Source organism: Sinohyriopsis cumingii, chromosome 1 (assembly GCF_028554795.1).
Source record: "Sinohyriopsis cumingii isolate HCF-2022 chromosome 1, ASM2855479v2, whole genome shotgun sequence".
Taxonomy (NCBI): Eukaryota; Metazoa; Mollusca; class Bivalvia; order Unionida; family Unionidae; genus Sinohyriopsis; species Sinohyriopsis cumingii.
Window position 1 is genome coordinate 32,874,770 of NC_142961.1, and position 17,211 is coordinate 32,891,980.

The 17,211-nt window shown below is 40.7% G+C and overlaps 1 protein-coding gene across 1 annotated transcript; it reads left to right on the plus strand.

The window, feature by feature from the left end:
* The first annotated feature begins 8,614 nt into the window (after positions 1-8,614).
* On the plus strand, positions 8,615-9,362 carry LOC149806666 (uncharacterized). Its single transcript, XM_089976862.1, has 2 exons — positions 8,615-9,196; positions 9,241-9,362. Exon 1 carries the CDS (start codon positions 8,661-8,663, stop codon positions 9,036-9,038), a length of 378 nt encoding a protein of 125 aa, XP_089832988.1. The 5' UTR covers positions 8,615-8,660; the 3' UTR covers positions 9,039-9,196; positions 9,241-9,362.
* Positions 9,363-17,211: the final 7,849 nt, after the last annotated feature.

The window sequence follows — 17,211 nt, forward strand, 5'->3', positions numbered from 1 at the left end:
AGCGGCAGTGGCTGCTGCTCACAAAGTACCTTCTCCCAAAATCAAAGTCCAAGAAAGATCGGGCATGTTACAAAGTTTACTGGATTTGTCCAAACAAGAACTGGCTCGATTTAGTCCGTTACGTACCCCTGCACGACGTGTCATGCCTGTCCTCAAACTGATAAAACGTAAAGACAATCAGTGGCGACGCGTTCCAGTATAAAAAAGGCCTGTGACCGAGTAGGGTATCAGTGTTTTTAGGTGCTCCTAAAGACTCAAAGATGTCACCCTCCAGAAAACCCCAAGGAAAGAAAAGGAAAGGACTGCCACCACGTTTAGCCAAACATGGGGACCTGTTATCTGTCCTGTCCAAAGCTTCTCCACCCCTACGAAAAAAACTCATTCAAACGGCTTCCAAAGAGGTCATCGATACCGTGTGCGAATGTTGTTTGAACGTCTTGAAAGGCACGATCCCTTTGTCCAAACACCAGAAACAATGCTTAGGCAAACATCGTCACGTTCTTCGGAAAATGGTTCAAAAGAAAATTCCCATTCGTCAAAAAAAGAAGATGTTGGTCCAACGTGGAGGTATTTTACCTCTCTTGTTAGGCCCCATACTGAAAGGAGTCTTGGGAACCATGTTGGGAGGACTGATGGGAGCAAGATAAAAAGGCCTTCGGAAGTCCCAAGATCTCAGAATTCACCCCTGACAACCCCATGGAAGGACGAAAACTAGCTTTAGTGCCTTACAAACGATGGATGGAATACCATCGGTGGCAAGAACAACGCACCCCGCATTTACCTCCCAATCCCAATTTGAGCGAGATGTCCCAGTTACAACACGAATTGCAATCCTTGATGGATCGCCAAGATTTGTCCGAAACAGAAAAATCGCAAAAGTACGGTCAACTCTTGCAACGACTACAACTCTTTCACCAGAAAGCTTTAGACGAAACAGCTTTACCCACTCTAAAAGATTTTAAGACCTTGATGAAAAGTCCAGCACCATCATCATCATTACCACCACCACCACCACCACTACCATCCCCAAGGGTTACCAGAGATGCTACCCCACAAAGACCTGAGGAAGAAGAGATGCGCGAAGTGTTTCAAACACCGTCAGCAGCTCCCATTTCGAGTAAGATTGCAGCATCCTTATTGACCCCGTCCCCCACACCCCAACGAGAAGAAATGAAAGCTTGGGTTAAAAAGATGATGTCCACGCCTCCTTCGACAGAAGTGAAAAAGAAAGAAGGGAAACCAGAAGCGAAAAAAGAAAAGAAAACCAAAGCCATTCCATTGCCACCTCCACCTCCACCACCACTACCTTCTACTTCTACTCCCGTAGCCCATCGGACACGTAAATCCGTTTCCAAACCACCCTTTCGACCCACCCAAAGTAGCATCACCGAAGAGTGGGTGACTTATTAACACAGCAAAAAAAATGGAAAAAGTCTTAGCTAGCATTTACTACGATCCCTCGCATCCTGCAGGTTACGCAGGAGTTCAAAAATTGTATCGTGCTGCCAAAACGCAACTGAAAAGTCTCCGTTTACCTCAAGTGCAACGATGGTTACAAGAACAAGCTACCTACACTTTGCACAAACCCATTCGACGCAAGTTTGCCAGAAGTCGCACCCGAGTGGAAGGCATCGATCATCAATGGCAAGCCGATTTAGCCGATGTCTCTCATTTGGCCAGCTACAATCGTGGTTACAAATATTTGTTTTGTGTCATCGACGTCTTTTCCAAATTTGCCTGGGTCGTGCCCTTGACTTCCAAATCGAGCAGCAAGTTAGTGCGAGCCCTGCAACGGGTGTTGAAACAAAGCGGTCGTCGCCCTCTTCGATGGCAAACGGACAAAGGCACCGAATTTCTGAACCAAGCTTTCCAAAAAGAATTAAAGAAACGTGACATTCATTTTTTTACCACCGAGAATCCCGAAACCAAAGCCAGCATCGTGGAACGTTTTCAACGCACTTTGAAAGAACGCATGTGGAAATATTTTACGCATCACCACACTCTGAAGTACATCGACATCTTACCTCACCTGGTGCAAGCGTACAACCAATCTTACCATCGAAGCATCGGACGTGCCCCGCAAGACGTGACTCCCGACAACGAAGTGCTGGTGTTCGAGCGCCTGTTTGGTACGTCCCCGACGAGGGCTGTCCCCAAGAAAAGTGGAGAGTTGACCGTAGGAGATTGGGTGCGCATTGGCAAAACCAAACGCACTTTCGACAAAGGTTACTTACCTAACTGGACGACCGAACTGTTTCGCGTCACTGGACGAGTGCATGGCCGTCATCCTGCCGTCTATAAATTGGAAGACATGAACGGAGAAGTACTCAAAGGAACGTTTTATTTGCCCGAGTTACAACGTGTCACCAAAAAAGAAGACGACGTGTACGACATCGAAAGCATTCTCGAACGCAGAACCCGTAAAGTGGGCAAACGACGTGTCAAAGAAGTCAAAGTACGTTGGAAAGGATATCCACCCAGTTTCGATTCTTGGATCGACGCTTCGCAAGTCATCGACTATAAAAAGAAGAAGTGACCATCATGCCCTTTCACACAGCAACAGACGCAGCTACGTCGACCAGTCCTTCTTCCCCTAGTTCTTCTGTGCAAGATTTACAAAAACAACCCTTGTGGGTGTGGTGTGGAGAACGTGTGCCTAAAACGCAAATCGTCTTTTTCTGCCAAATCTTCGTGGTGTATTGTGTCATCGGGGCAGCCATTGCCAATTTGAGTTTGCAACAAGGAGACAAACAATTGTGGACCATTTTATTGAGCAGTTGCATCGGTTACCTACTTCCCAATCCCTCCCTGAAATTCTCCTCGAACGGGAACGTTGTGTCCAGTGCCAGTGTCAGTGCCAGTCACCACTCCAACAACCACAACCAGAACCCCATTTTGGGCGGAGACACGCCTCTGACATCCACTAACCCCTCGGACAGCCACAGAACTCTGGAATTATGAGTCACCAAAACCAATTTTACTTAACCTTACCCAGTGACAGTTCCATGGAGGTGTTTCCCAACAACACGTTGTGCTGTTACACGGCCAAATTACCTCAAGCCATCCCCTTAGATCACGAAGCCCATTGGGAAGTGGCTTTAGTGGAAATGATTCACCCAACCCAAGTCCACAATGTCCTTCCCAATCAAAATACTTTTAATGTGGAAGTTCTTGACATGCCATTGCAAGTGGAATTGGATAAGAGATCCATAACATCTGACGTTAAAAAAACCTATAATGAGAGAACTAAAACGTGGACCTACCAGTTGTTCATTCTCCCAGGCTATTATTTCAGTGGTCATCATTTGGTCAGCGCCATAGCCTCCAGGTTTAATGGTGTGTTTATGAAAACTTTGGAAAGTGTCAACAAAAGTGTCACCCTGGAGTACCACAAAGTAGCTCGTCGCTTCTTAATAAAATTTGAACGGAGTAAAATCATGTCCATTTTATTTTGTCCTGAATTGTTTGACATGTTGGGCGGAGACATGAACATGAGAAAGGCCATGCTCAAGAACAGCGAATCACCCAGCGTTTACGACAACGAGTCTTTTAGCAAGTTATTTCGTGCCCCGGTAGAACTGAACCAAGGACTGAATTTGATGTTCGTGTACTCCGATGTGGTGGAATATAACGTGGTGGGACACACCTCCGTACCGTTACTGCGTGTCATTCCTTTCAAAGTGGATTCTGCCACGAACGCTGACGAGGAAGGTGGAAACACTTATCACGTCCACCGCGAATTTGTACATCCTCACTATTTGCCTGTCAGCAAGTCGTATTTGGACACGGTCAACATTACTATAAAAGGAGATTTGGGACAAGATATTCCATTCACTAACAAAGGAAAAGTCACGGTGAAACTCCATTTTCGAAAACGGTTCTCTCACGACTCGTAAGTAAGTCATGTATCCAGTGTACCAAGGGGTGGCTCGACAGCGAGGACACGGTTTAGGAGACATGTTAAAATCGGCCTTTCGTTCGGTGGCCCCGGTGTTGAAACCGATGGTGACACGCGGATTGCACGCCTTGAAAGATGCGGCACTGACGCAAGGCAAAGAATTTCTCCAAAATGTCATCATCGACAAACAGAACCCTAAAGAAGCCTTCATGAGGGCAGGTAAAAATGTCTTGCTGCAAACGGGCAAAGACATTTTGGGTCGACGAGACACACCTATAAATGCCCTGCAGGCTACCGAGTCAAGCATTCAGCAAGGACAAGGCAGAAAGAGACGACGAAGAAGAAAACACCCTTTCACCAGACTTCAAGCGAGAAAGGCCAAGAAAAGAAGAACCGTTCGAGACTTAGACGTTTTCGATTATTGAAACACAAAACAAAAAATGATGCACCGAGAGTCTTGCGCTTGTTCCAAGACGGAACTGGATCTGTTTGCCATGCCCCCCACCATGATGACCATGCAAGAATCCCAATGGGTGGAATTTAATCCCATCTCCTCATTGACCGATTCCGCTCCCATCGAGTTTGAAATCAAAGGACAACCCGAAGATTACATCGATCTGAATAGCAGTTACTTGTACTTGAAAGTCCAAGTTCTGGATAAGAATGGTGATGGAGTAAAAGACGATGACGAAATAGGTCCCGTCAACAATTTCATGCATTCCTTGTTCAGCTCAGTGGATTTGTACTTGAATAACAAACTAGTCAGCAGCAGCATGGATACATACCCTTACCGTGCCTACTTGGAAAATCTCTTGACGTACGGAATAGATGCCAAGGATAGTCATCTCAATGCCTGTGTGATGTGGGTAGCTGACGAAGCGGGCAAGTTAGAAAAAACAGATTCATCCAATTCCGGCTTGGAGGCAAGAGCAGACAAAATCATAAACAAGAAAAGTTTAGAACTGATGGATCGTTTGCATTTGGACATGTGGTTGCAAGAGAAATATTTGCTGAACGGGGTGAATGTCCGCTTGAGACTGAATCGCAACAGTGCCGCTTTCCATTTGATGGCTAATAAAACTGCTGGCAATCCTAAAAGCACAATTTTAGAGGCCAAACTCTACGTACGACGCGTAGAAGTGTTACCCAAAGTGGCAAACGACATCAGTCAGACGTTGAGCAGAACGACTGCCAAGTATCCCATCCGACGTGTGGAAGTGAAAACGTTCACCATTTCTGCTGGACTACAATCCATAACCGAAGATCATCTGTTCCAAGGACAGTTACCCAAACGTTTAATCCTTGGTATGGTCACGAATTCAGCCTTCAACGGAACCTTCGATCAAAATCCTTTCAACTTTCAACACTTTTTAGTGAAGAAAGTCGAAGTCAGTCGTGATGGCAAGACCTTGTGTACCCGACCTTTCGAACCTGACTTTAGTGACACGAAAATGAATTACTTGAGATCGTACTTGTCCCTGTACGAAGCCACCGGTCAGTTAGGAACCAACACCAGTCACGGCATTGAGTATGACGATTATGCAGGAGGCTATGCTTTGTGGGCTTTCGATTTCACTCCAGACCAAGGCAGCGACGAAGGACATTTCCACCCTATAAAATCTGGCCAGATTCGTGTGGAACTTCAGTTTGCAGAAACACTGAAACAGACAGTGAACGTCATCCTGTATGCAGAATTCGATAATACCATAGAAATCAACAGTTTGAGAGAAGTCATTCTAGATTATTAGAAAGCCATGGAAGACTGTTATCCCTCTTTACCTAGTGGAGAAACTTTGGAGATGGAATGTGAGGAGACCGTGGAAAAAGAAGAATCTCAAGACAAAGACGAAGAAGATATCATAATGAAGTCGAGATGGCCAGAACAAGAAGCCCATTTAGTCTCCTGTTTTGCCAAACACTTGGTCGACAAAATGACGGAATTGATCAAGAAAAATTGTTATGGATGTCAAAACGATCATCCCAGTCAAATTCAACACGATAAATGCCTGATGTTGAGTCAAGAAGAAAAATTGGACGAGTATCTGGACGAAGCTTGGAGTCTCATCTCGAACGAAGACGTGTTGCACCAGTGGTATAAAGACTTGCGTGAACATTCTTGTCCACCATTAACCACTCAAGAGATCCATCGTATCGAAGCTCTCCTGAATCAGAGTGAGGAAACAGAACGAATAACCGTTTATTCGTCAGACATTTTCAAGCAAAAAGTCAGGATCGAATTGACGACTTATTATTACCTGTGAAGAAGAAAAAAGCACACACAAATCAATGGATACCTGGGAACTTTATTACCTTTTGAACCACAGTTCGTATACGTCTTCTTGGAATCCTGTCGTCTGTGCTAAAGATGAACTCCCTCATCGCAAACCTAAAGACCATCAAGCTTACGTGATCAACACGGACGACAGTCATCTCCCAGGAACCCACTGGGTAGCCGTCTACTTTCCTCAAGAAGGATGTGTGGAATATTTCGATTCGTACGGATTGCCGCCTTTGGAAGACGATATCATCGACTTTATGAGAAGAAATGCTCAAACCACCCGATTCAATAATGTGAAATTACAAGGCACAGATTCCTTGGTGTGTGGACAATACTGTGTGTATTTTATGCATCATCGCAGCCTGGGCTATTCCTTAGAACATTTAGTGACTCATTTCGATCCTCGTTCTTCTGCTAGAAACGATGTGAAAGTAGATCGATGGTTCTGTGACCATTATGCTTATCTTTTGTCTCAAGCTAGGAAACGTAGTGTCCATCAATGGCCTAATGATTTCCAACAGTGGAAATCACAATTTCATTCACAACGTTGTCAGCCTTGTTTAAAGTAGATTGTAATTGAAGAAAAAAATGTTTGTGATTTGAAAAAAATTGTTTGATGTTATAGTGTTGGATTATTGTTAAAAATGTTGTTTAGTGTTAAGTGATTTTTTGAATAAAAATGTTGTGTTTAGAAAAAAATGCCTTTGTCTTTTGTTTAGCTATAAGAATGTTGGATTGATGCTCTTTCATTTCTTACTATCCCTCTCATGAACGTTGCGGCTCGAAAACCGTGTGGGGATGTTTTCCTTCACGTCCGCGCTTTCACTTTAAGAACCGGGTTGTTCCCAGTCTAGCCATCCATTGTCAACTCATCCTCCTAAGAAGATGTGCTCCAAACTAGCTAAGCTCAACGAAGCCTACGTGAATTTGCATAGGGTCAGACACAGTCTGATACCGAAACCAGAAGAAATAGAGAATGTGAGAATGTTAAAAATCACTGAAGACCTGATAGAAGAGCTCTTCAGAGAAGAAATGAACAGGGAGAAAGAAGAATGGACAGAGAAGTACAGACTTCAGAGACAGCAGCAACAGCAGCAACAACAGCAACAGCAGCAGCAGCAGCAACAACCTGAAGCTGACAGAGGCTTTGTCGATTGTCGTATCGACACCAAAGAATTCTTCTTCTCTTTCCGAAGAAGCAGACCTATTGCCAGAAAGTCTATCCTCAGAGGACATCGCATTCTTAGAAACTGAAAAAAGAATGCCATAACAAAACAAAAAACAGCCCTTTTCAGGGCTACCCAATACTCTAGAAAAGAAATAACTATTAATTTGCCAATTTGTATAGGTAGAGTAGTGTGAAAATAAACACTAACTCTTTATTTAAAATATGAGGGTATGTGTTTGTGTGATTGTGTTTGTAAGTGATAAAGTAGGTTGGTGTGAATAGTAGATTAAAATGATGTTAGTTTTTTGGGCTGTTTGAGGTGTATATTTGGGGTTAGATTGGATTGCTTTGCGTATGTGGATAGTCTATTGAAGTGATGGGTAGCATAAAAAAAGTGAGTGAGTGTTTCTTTTAGGTCCGCGCATTGTTGTTGTTTTTTTTTTTTGGCCATGATCAAGGTAAGATGAATTTTATGTTTTTAGGGGGATGTTTTCCTTCACGTCCGCGCTTTCAGTATAAATTGAAACTCGTTCTTCAGTCCAGCTACCCTTGTTGATTGATCAACACCAAAAATGAACACGAGACTCGAGAAACTGTTGGAGCTTCATGTGCATCTGGAATATGCCAGGCGCATATTAAATGAACTGGCCGCTGAAGCCATTGTCGAGGAGGGAAGGATAAGAGAGGAAGAAAGAAGAAAAAAAGAAGAGGAGGAGAGAAGATATAAAGAAGAAGAGGAGGAAAAGGAGAGAAGAAAAAATTTCAGAATCCCAGAGAGTGAAAATTGGGATTCTGAAGCGACATATCCTGCCTCTGCTCTCTCCCCCCAAAAGGTAAAAAGTAACTGGGGGATAAGATGTGTATGTGGCGCCAGGCCTGGAAGGTGCCACCATTAACCAGGTGTCCATGAAGTTCCAAACAAAACAGCCCTTTTCAGGGCTACCCAATACTCTAGAAAAGAAATAACTATTAATTTGCCAATGTGTGTAGGTAGAGTAGTGTGAATATAAACACTAACTCTTTATTAATAGTGGAAGTGTGTGTTTGTGTGTTAGTGATTGTAAATGGTGAAGTAAGTTTGTGTGAATAGTAAATTATGGGTTTCTTAGCGTATGTGAAGAGTATAGTTAGGGTTTTATTATATGAAATGAGAAAGTAGGGGGATGTTTTCCTTCACGTCCGCGCGATGTTGGGTCATGATCTAGGTAAGATCCATTTTATGTTTCAGGGGGATGTTTTCCTTCACGTTCGCGCTTTTCGTATAAGAACCCACAGTATTCGTCGTTCAAACCATTCTGCAAAGAATAAAAAAGAAGATGGCGTCAAACCAAATGGACAAATTACAAACCTTGCAAGACGTTTTAGACAACTTAGGAATAATGGAACAGATGCTAATAAGACTCGTTGAAGACCATTATTCCTATAGTCCCCATCGTGTAAAGATGGAAATTAACAATTTAAGGAAAGCAAAGGACAAGATTAGTGGTGTTATGAAAGAGATCAAGGAGGAGAAGGAGGATGAAGAGGAAAAGATAAGAATAAGAACATGGAACGAAAAAATTGAAAAAGAAGAGGAAAATGAGAAGAGGAAGAAAGAAGAGGAGGAAGAGAAGAAAGAAGAGAAGGAGAAAAAAAAGAAGAGAAAGAGTGTTGGAGATAAAATAAGAAGTTGGTGGAGGAAAAGAAGAAATTAGAAGAAGAAGAAAACCCAAAGGCCCTTTTCAGGGCCAGCCATATTTCTCGAAAAGAGATAGTCTTTGAATTGCCTACCCCTTTTTTAAAAAAAATTTTTTTAAAAAATTTAAAAAAAAAATCCCATGTTCAATTTCCCTTGTCGCTAGAGTGACCCAGGGTTTTTTTCCCATGTTAATTCCCCTTGTCGCTAGAGTGACCCAGGGTTTTTTCCCATGTTAATTCCCCTTGTCGCTAGAGTGACCCACGATTTTTCTCCATGTTAAATTTCCATTGTCGCTAGAGTGACCCAGGGGTCTCTGTAATGCTAATTCCCATTGTCGCTAGGGTGACCCCTTTCACTACTAAGAGTTAAAACAGATCGCCCTTACGTTAGAGATTTAAAAAGAGTCATTCGGAAGCACATTTCATATAGACTACAGACAAAGCCTTTCAAGATAAAAGTCAAGCTGTTTGCTATATATGCCAGGAGAAATTACACTGGGCTCTAGAATGTCCACAACGTGAAAGCAAAGCAACGGCAGGAGACAGGATAGACAAAGGTAATGATGCATGTTACCATTATTAAGAATAAGGACATCTGTATTCAGACTGTCCTAAGAAAAAAAGAGGAAACAAACAGGGGAAAGGGGAGGGGAAAATAGTTTTTCATAAACAATAAAGATGTATGCCATATTAGCTACCGTAGAGGCATCAACGATCGTTTCGGGATTGGTATCTAAACCGGACTATCTGATGTAGGTTACATCATCGTGGGCGATTACACGCATCACAGAAAAAGCAAATTTAAAGAGATTGATCTAGTTGGAGAGACAATGCTTTCTAAATAGGGTACCCGGCGCGAGAAAGCTTGAGGAGGAGAAGACTGGTGAGAAGCCAATAATGTTAACCCACTTTGGTTACCAAAACCCAGCGGCCCTTTTCAGGATCATTCGAACCCCTAAAAAAGAGAGATGCTCAGTAATTGCCATTTGTGTTGTATGTTTTTATCTAATGTGTCTATATTGTTGACAACGACAACAAAAACTTGAAACCCTTTGACCCTTTGACCCTTTACTAATTTAATATTACCATTCCCTTTAAGGCTATAAAGCTGTAACGGAGGCAATTCTTTACAAAACTTAGTAAAGGCTTCCTCCGGTTTTAACACCGCAATAAGTATTCGGTGTGATAGATTTAGAGAATGCTGATGTACGTCAGTGAAGTTAGTATACGAAAGGAAGGTGTGAAGTCTTAAATAATCCCCACGTATTTCAGCTTTTCTAAGCCAGGTTCATTTCTGTTTAAAAGGGTATTAGGTGATATAATTTGGATATTGTAGAAATTGGAGGAAAGACCGTAAGGTCTAAACTAGAAGAACGGAGAGAAGAAAAAGAAATGTAGCTCATTTCCTTAAAGTGAAGTTACTGAAAATAAGATTAAATTCCAACGAAAATAATGAGGTGTATTTAAAATAAGTTAAATAACCAATTACAATGAATGGTCTGGTTTTGATGGATGGAGACAAACCTTATGAGAGAAATTAGGAAACTACGAAATAAGCTGACAAATGATGTAATAAATGTGGGTGCGCTGAATTTCTTTCCATCTTGGACACTTTCAGACAAACAAGACCATACAATTGCGACAGTACGAAATAGCATCGACAATAGCAAACAGTGATTCAGTTCAACCCGACGCTGGACCAGTCGAAAAGTACGAGGCGCCGTAGCGGACAAAAGCTGGTCCAATGGGAAAGTTGCAGTTGAAATGTCGATTTTTTTGTGTCGAGAAATCCAATATCATGTGTTGAATCAAATTGCATGTCCTTAAAGTTCCATTTTCTAGATCGAGATTTTAGAATTTATATGATGAATTTCCTATGTCGATGCTTTATAGCGTATATTTTAAATTACACAGCGGTGGCTGAAATTTCAATATCATATGTCGAGAACCCCTAATTCACACGTTGTATGTAATTGTTTGTGATGAAAGTTCCATTTCATATCGCGATTATTTATTTTTCATGTGTTGAATTTCACAGAACAAAATTTAAATAAGGACATTACTTACAAAAATATTATAAACTTCCTCACCGACATTGGGGAAAAAAAAGGGGGGGGGGGATTTAAAAAATAGTGTATGACCCGCTAAACAATAAATAAATACCATTCGATTAATTGCAACTAGGGGACAGGCTAACAAATTAAATTTAAGGAAAAACAAGACCAGATGTGTCTGACATGTCTTAGCGACCCCATTATTCGACAAAGACATCTGTCTTATCAAAATAGATTTAGCCTGAAAATAACATCACATAAATAACTCTATCCACAAGCTAGGATAATAATAAAAACAAAATAATTAATTATTTTCCTAGGGCACCACAATCCTACAATATGAAATTAAGGACACTAACATCTTTTAATACCGCAAGATGACCGCAGATTATATGTAGTACAATAAACGCAACTGTACTAAGGCACAGCCTCTGCTCTAGGCACTAAAAACAATTAGAACACCTAGATAAGAAAAACTAGAATATATAAGGTGGTCTAAAAAGCCCAAGACCATCAAGCCCCGCTGCACAAGGCGGCAAAGTCTATCAAGATATGAAAACTTACTATAACCCCAAAATTAATACCTATAAGGTGGTCCAAACGCCAAGGACCATCAGGTCCGGCTGCACAATGCGGCAACCAAATACCTAGCGAAACTAGTCAGGACCCTAAACTAAAGAATATATGAGGTGATCCAAACCCCAAGGACCATCAGGCCCAGCTGCACAAAGCGGCGCACCATTAAGCCTAGGAAAGTTTAAATAACCATACACAAAAGCGTGAACCAAAATCAAACACCACCCCACCCAAATCCTAATCAATAGATAAAGTTTAAATAACCCTACAGACTATCACTAAGCGATCACTGGTATCTTTAAAAAACAAAAAAAAAAAAAAAAAAAAGGCACAGAATATATCTCCAAAAATACGTCAAGACGACAATTCATTAACCTTTTGGCAAATGAGTCAAAAAGTTCATACCCAGGATAAACCAAGGTGCCTTCATAATGAGCAGGCTCCTCCCTGACCAACCTTCCTCCTCGCCACCGCCGGACATTAAATTAATAAACGTGCATGGCACATATTAAATACATGAAGGGAGAGGCACTTTTACATATGTTCATGAACAATTAACTAACCCTCCACATGGGAATAAAAACCCAGGTGTCCCGATTTGACGTCATAGTGGCGACCAATCGCTACTGGCGTCACATACTGCTTGGTTGACACCTAGCGCAGCTAATGCAGACTGAATTGCTACCTTTAACTCAAGTATGTACTGGGTCTATCCCCACTCGAGTATAGCCTTACATTCAGGTCGCTAGGGTCTACGAAGCCAGCCATATTGACCCAAGACCTAACGGCTCAATTAAATAGTGCCTTTTATGCACAGTAATGCCTGGGGGATGAGGCTCTAATTCCTTCCCCCGGGATCAATTAAATAGTCCGCTTATGGACATTAACGGCTCAATTAAATAGTGCCGTATGGGCGAAAACGTCTATAATTTAAATAATGATTATGCTACATTCATAGCTACCTGAATAGGAATGCAGACGAAAACCCCCAAAAAATGTATAGCACACTCAAGAGTAATGCTATACAGCCAACGCGTGCCACCATGACCGCATCCTCCTTATCTGACTTTACCTCCTCAAACACTCAAACATTTATACATGGAAAACAGAAGAGGGAGCTCAGATACGAAAAGGCCATCCTTAGATGAGCCATCACAAGAGTTTCGTAAATTTTGAGCCTTCCAGTAGTAAATCACCCTACAAATCCCAAACTTAAACTCTTCAAAAAATTAATCATATTATTATTATTTTCCCTTTTCGGTTCAAATCCTTATATATTCCAAAATCTTATTTTAGGAATAGATAGGGCATCCAGACCAATACATGATTTGACCAAGATAGTGCCAGTCCTCACAATAACACAAACAAAGACAACAAAACATACACATTAACTACAATCACAGGACAAAATGACTGGCAAAGTCACTACGCGTTCAATGTGAAAAGGGATGGAAACCCACCCGTGGCACAAAATGTTCCAAGAGGTGAGGAGGACAGACCAAAGCTCCAAGCCAAGGGAAAATGGAAACCAGGACCAAGGCCAACCCAGATCAAGGGAAGGGAGTATGTTATATTCACAAAGCTTATAGGATAAAGAAACTAAAACAATATGAGCAAAACAAAAAGCGACTCTGCAAAATTCATATACTATTTATATTATTATTTATCTAAAACAAATAAACACCAAACACTGTTAGGATGGACAGGGAAACACATACAAGATACACATATTTAGAAAAACAGGGTGTCACTTCTACGTCCTACATGCTTTGAAAGGGCTAAGAGGTGTCAACAAAAGTTTGAGGCTCTCGGGGCCCTGCATTTTTACCTATGGGCACCGTTATGATTATGATTTGAGTGCCATTCGCCAGTACAACTACTGCTACAGACAGCAGCTTTTCATTCATACAAGGGCAATTGTTCAAAACATCGTTTTGGCTAGCTACATGTGTCAAAGTTGGATGTGGAACAAAGTGGATCGATGACCCCTGGCTAGCGATAACCTGGCCGCCATGTTTGCAGACCATTTTAAGACAAATGCGTCTTGGATTGACCGGAAACAACTTATTTATAAACCAAAATTTAAAGGTTTCCATAATTTAAGTCCGATTGAAATGGCAGATTTTCTTTAAATGATCCTAACTTGTATGAATTTTACTCTATCCGTTAGCATCGGGGCATTTTACTCTCCATGTACATATTGGTACCATAACACTTGCAAGAAAAGACCCTTGATCGGTCGCAAAGCAATCATGGTAGTGTTTTTCTTAGAGTCCGATACTTTCTTTCAATTTAATTATTATATGTAATTAAGGGGAAATTATTAGGTTGAATATGATATTTGCTGATTATTTCCTCGGGATGCAAGAATATTATTTTCAAAATCTCCTTTCCTCCATCCATGTTTCCTACTATTTGAAAATTGTGTCTATCCATCATGCCTATTTCTCATACCTTATACATGCAGAACCACAAGATCATGCACACGCCGAATGTAATTTAAACCCATGACCAACCTCCCTCCTTCCATCCCCATTTATATTCCTACCAGTATCATTGGGCACTCGTGCCAATTTGACGGCCAAGTTATACTAGAAAGATCGAGGGGTGAATCTTACACATAAGTATTTCCTGTAAGTTACACATTTTATACCCAACAGAGAGTATGTATCCCTGGATCCAATAGAAGAAAACGTGTTAATATGAAGTGAAGCTACATAGAAAGGCTTTATTATTTATATAAAACATGTCATAGAGTAATAGTGTGTTGGTCACTAGGAATTTAACTAAGAATCGGAGCCAAAGTTTTGGTATTCCCCACACCCCTCTCTTTCTCCTAAATGCACACAACTCCGATGTTTACCTTCAGTAACACTATTTTGAGAAGGATGTAAATATAAAGCTACACGGATTGGTGGTGAATCAGAGACTCACCCGTCCTAATATCGTGGCATTGTCTTATTGTACGAGTATTTCCTCACGTAGGCACACGGAATAATGAATACTTTACAATTTATACACGTATAACATAATTTACAAAGGACAAACCTTATCTGCGAAATGAAAACAGGTATCATGATGGAAATGCACACTGTTAACTGTTTTAGACAATTTTTCAAACCGACAAAGAGTAAAATTACAAAATGCATTAAAGAAAATCGTTGACTGTGAAACTGGGCTCATAAATATACAGGAGATGGTTAGTAAATACCTTACCTTTTAATAGTTTTTGAAATCACACACACACACACACACACGTCTACTCTGAGTACGATTATTTTGCGACTTGTGTGAATGTAGATACTATGAAAATTTTCAAATTTCAGGTGACTCAGAGAATCAACCTTCCTAACATGCTGATATTTTTCTTAATCTTATGAGTGTTTGCTGAGGGAGACATATGGTATATGGTACGTGAGAATGTATGCACGAACAGCAAAACATCTAATCACTCTATATTACTTGTGAAAAGAAAACAGGTACTAGGCGGGAAATACATACAAAAACATATATTTTTTAAACGAGGTAGAATCAAAGAAGAAAATGCAATTAAAAAAGTGTCGACTGTGCAAAAGTTTTAATAGTGTTTACAATTTGAAATCTTTCTCGTCTATCTTTAGAAGAAAACTGAGCCGAATTTGTGTTATTACATATTAAGAATCCTTAAATCAAACAGATGCACGAACACCTGCAACTAACTCTCTCTCTCTCTCTCTCTCTCTCTCTCTCTCTCATATGTGGAAATTCAAAATCTGATAGGCTGACACCACAGACGACAACCTGAACATACCTCCCCGTTTGTCGGTATCCCATAACGATTTAAAGCAAAAAAACGAAAAGCACAAATTAGATAAAAGATGAACAGAACTTAGTTCATTTATTGATTTATAATTTAAAACCTGATTATGCCGGGGTGTGTGTGGCTCTAACACTATTATCATCTGTGCGTTTCACTCCAAAGTTCCAAAAGGAAGTTTTCGGTGTAAAAGATGACCATGCTCGCCAGTCATTTCCGGTTCCTCGACAAGTCCATTTTCAGCGAAGGAATGCACGACTACACACGTATGTACATAGAAGGAAACTCCTATATCGCCTGCTTCTGATATTTACAATGTCGAATCAAGCAAAGAAAAAGAATGACAACTACAAATTTTCCTTAAAAGTGGATTTAATAAGTGCTGTAATTTCTATGTTCATGTATGCTAAGATACATAACTCAGTAAAATCTTGATCTAAATGTGTGTGTGTGTGTGTGTGTGTGTGTGTGTGTGTGTGTGTGTGTGTGTTTGTGTGTGTGATTAGGATTTTTAACGTAGCTTTAACAATTTTTCAGTCATATCGCTACGATGTCTGCAGTGTAACAGTTTATTGTGATGTCTAGCACTCCAGTCCTAACACTAAGCTCTTAATGCTGAGCGCCAGGCGAGACAGCTGTTAGTACCATTTTTGTAATTCTTTGGTGTGACCCGGCCGGGGATCGAACCCACGACCTCTCGCATCTGAGGCGGACGCTCTAACCACCAGGCCAACGGAGCGGTCTCTAAATGTAATAGACACCGATGCCTTCGATTCTCAAGCATAAGAGAAAGTACTTCTTTCAGTAGCGCTAATACAAAAGAAGTATTTTCTCTACGTCATAACACTGAGTATCAACTGATGTGATTTTTTGATAAGCTGTAAAAAATGTAATATGCAATATGTTGGACAAACACTTCAACAAGTTTCTAAGAGAATGAATAATCATCGCTTTCATATTTTGTTTTACAGAGATCCTCATTTTTTCCCTCTAATATTTCAATACATTATAATATTTCAATACATTATAATATTTCAATACATTATAATATTTCAGTACAATAATCACTCTACTCGATTTTTCATTCATGCCAATAGATATTGTGCATAAAAGAAACTTATTGGATTCATAAGTTATATACTTTGTATCCTATTTGCCTTAGTGCCAATGCGACTATATAAATTTGTATATTTTTTTCAAATTGATAAATTGTATATCCTTATAACAATATAATTACATGTATGACTGTTTGTCCCTATTTTATTATGATTATTATTATTTTACTGATTGAGGCGTCTTTAGAGACTTGTGTTATGATTGAATGATTGATTGATTACTTGGATTTACGTCACGTGCGCCCAAAAGGGCATGTGCGACGGGTTTATTCCCGCACAGCGGGATGCTAAATGTTCCCACAGGCGTTTAATGTGCTAATTTAGCCGTCAGGTCGTAGGAATGTCCCTAACGACCTGAATGAAGGGCTTGCCTGAGTGGGATTGGGCCCAACACACACTCATGTTAACAAAGAGTTGATTTCAGTCCGTTATTGACTGTACTATGTGTCGACCCAAGCTGTATGTAACTCCCGTTGCGATCGCAACGATGACGTCACATTGGAACACCTAGCTTTAGGCGGGTGGAAATTGTTCCACATATCAGCCGTTATGCGATATCCGAGAGAAACAAAAGGAAACAAAAAGAAAGAAAAATCCCTTAGCTTGCAATATGTTCAGCTATATGAGAAACACTAAGAGAAAAATGGAC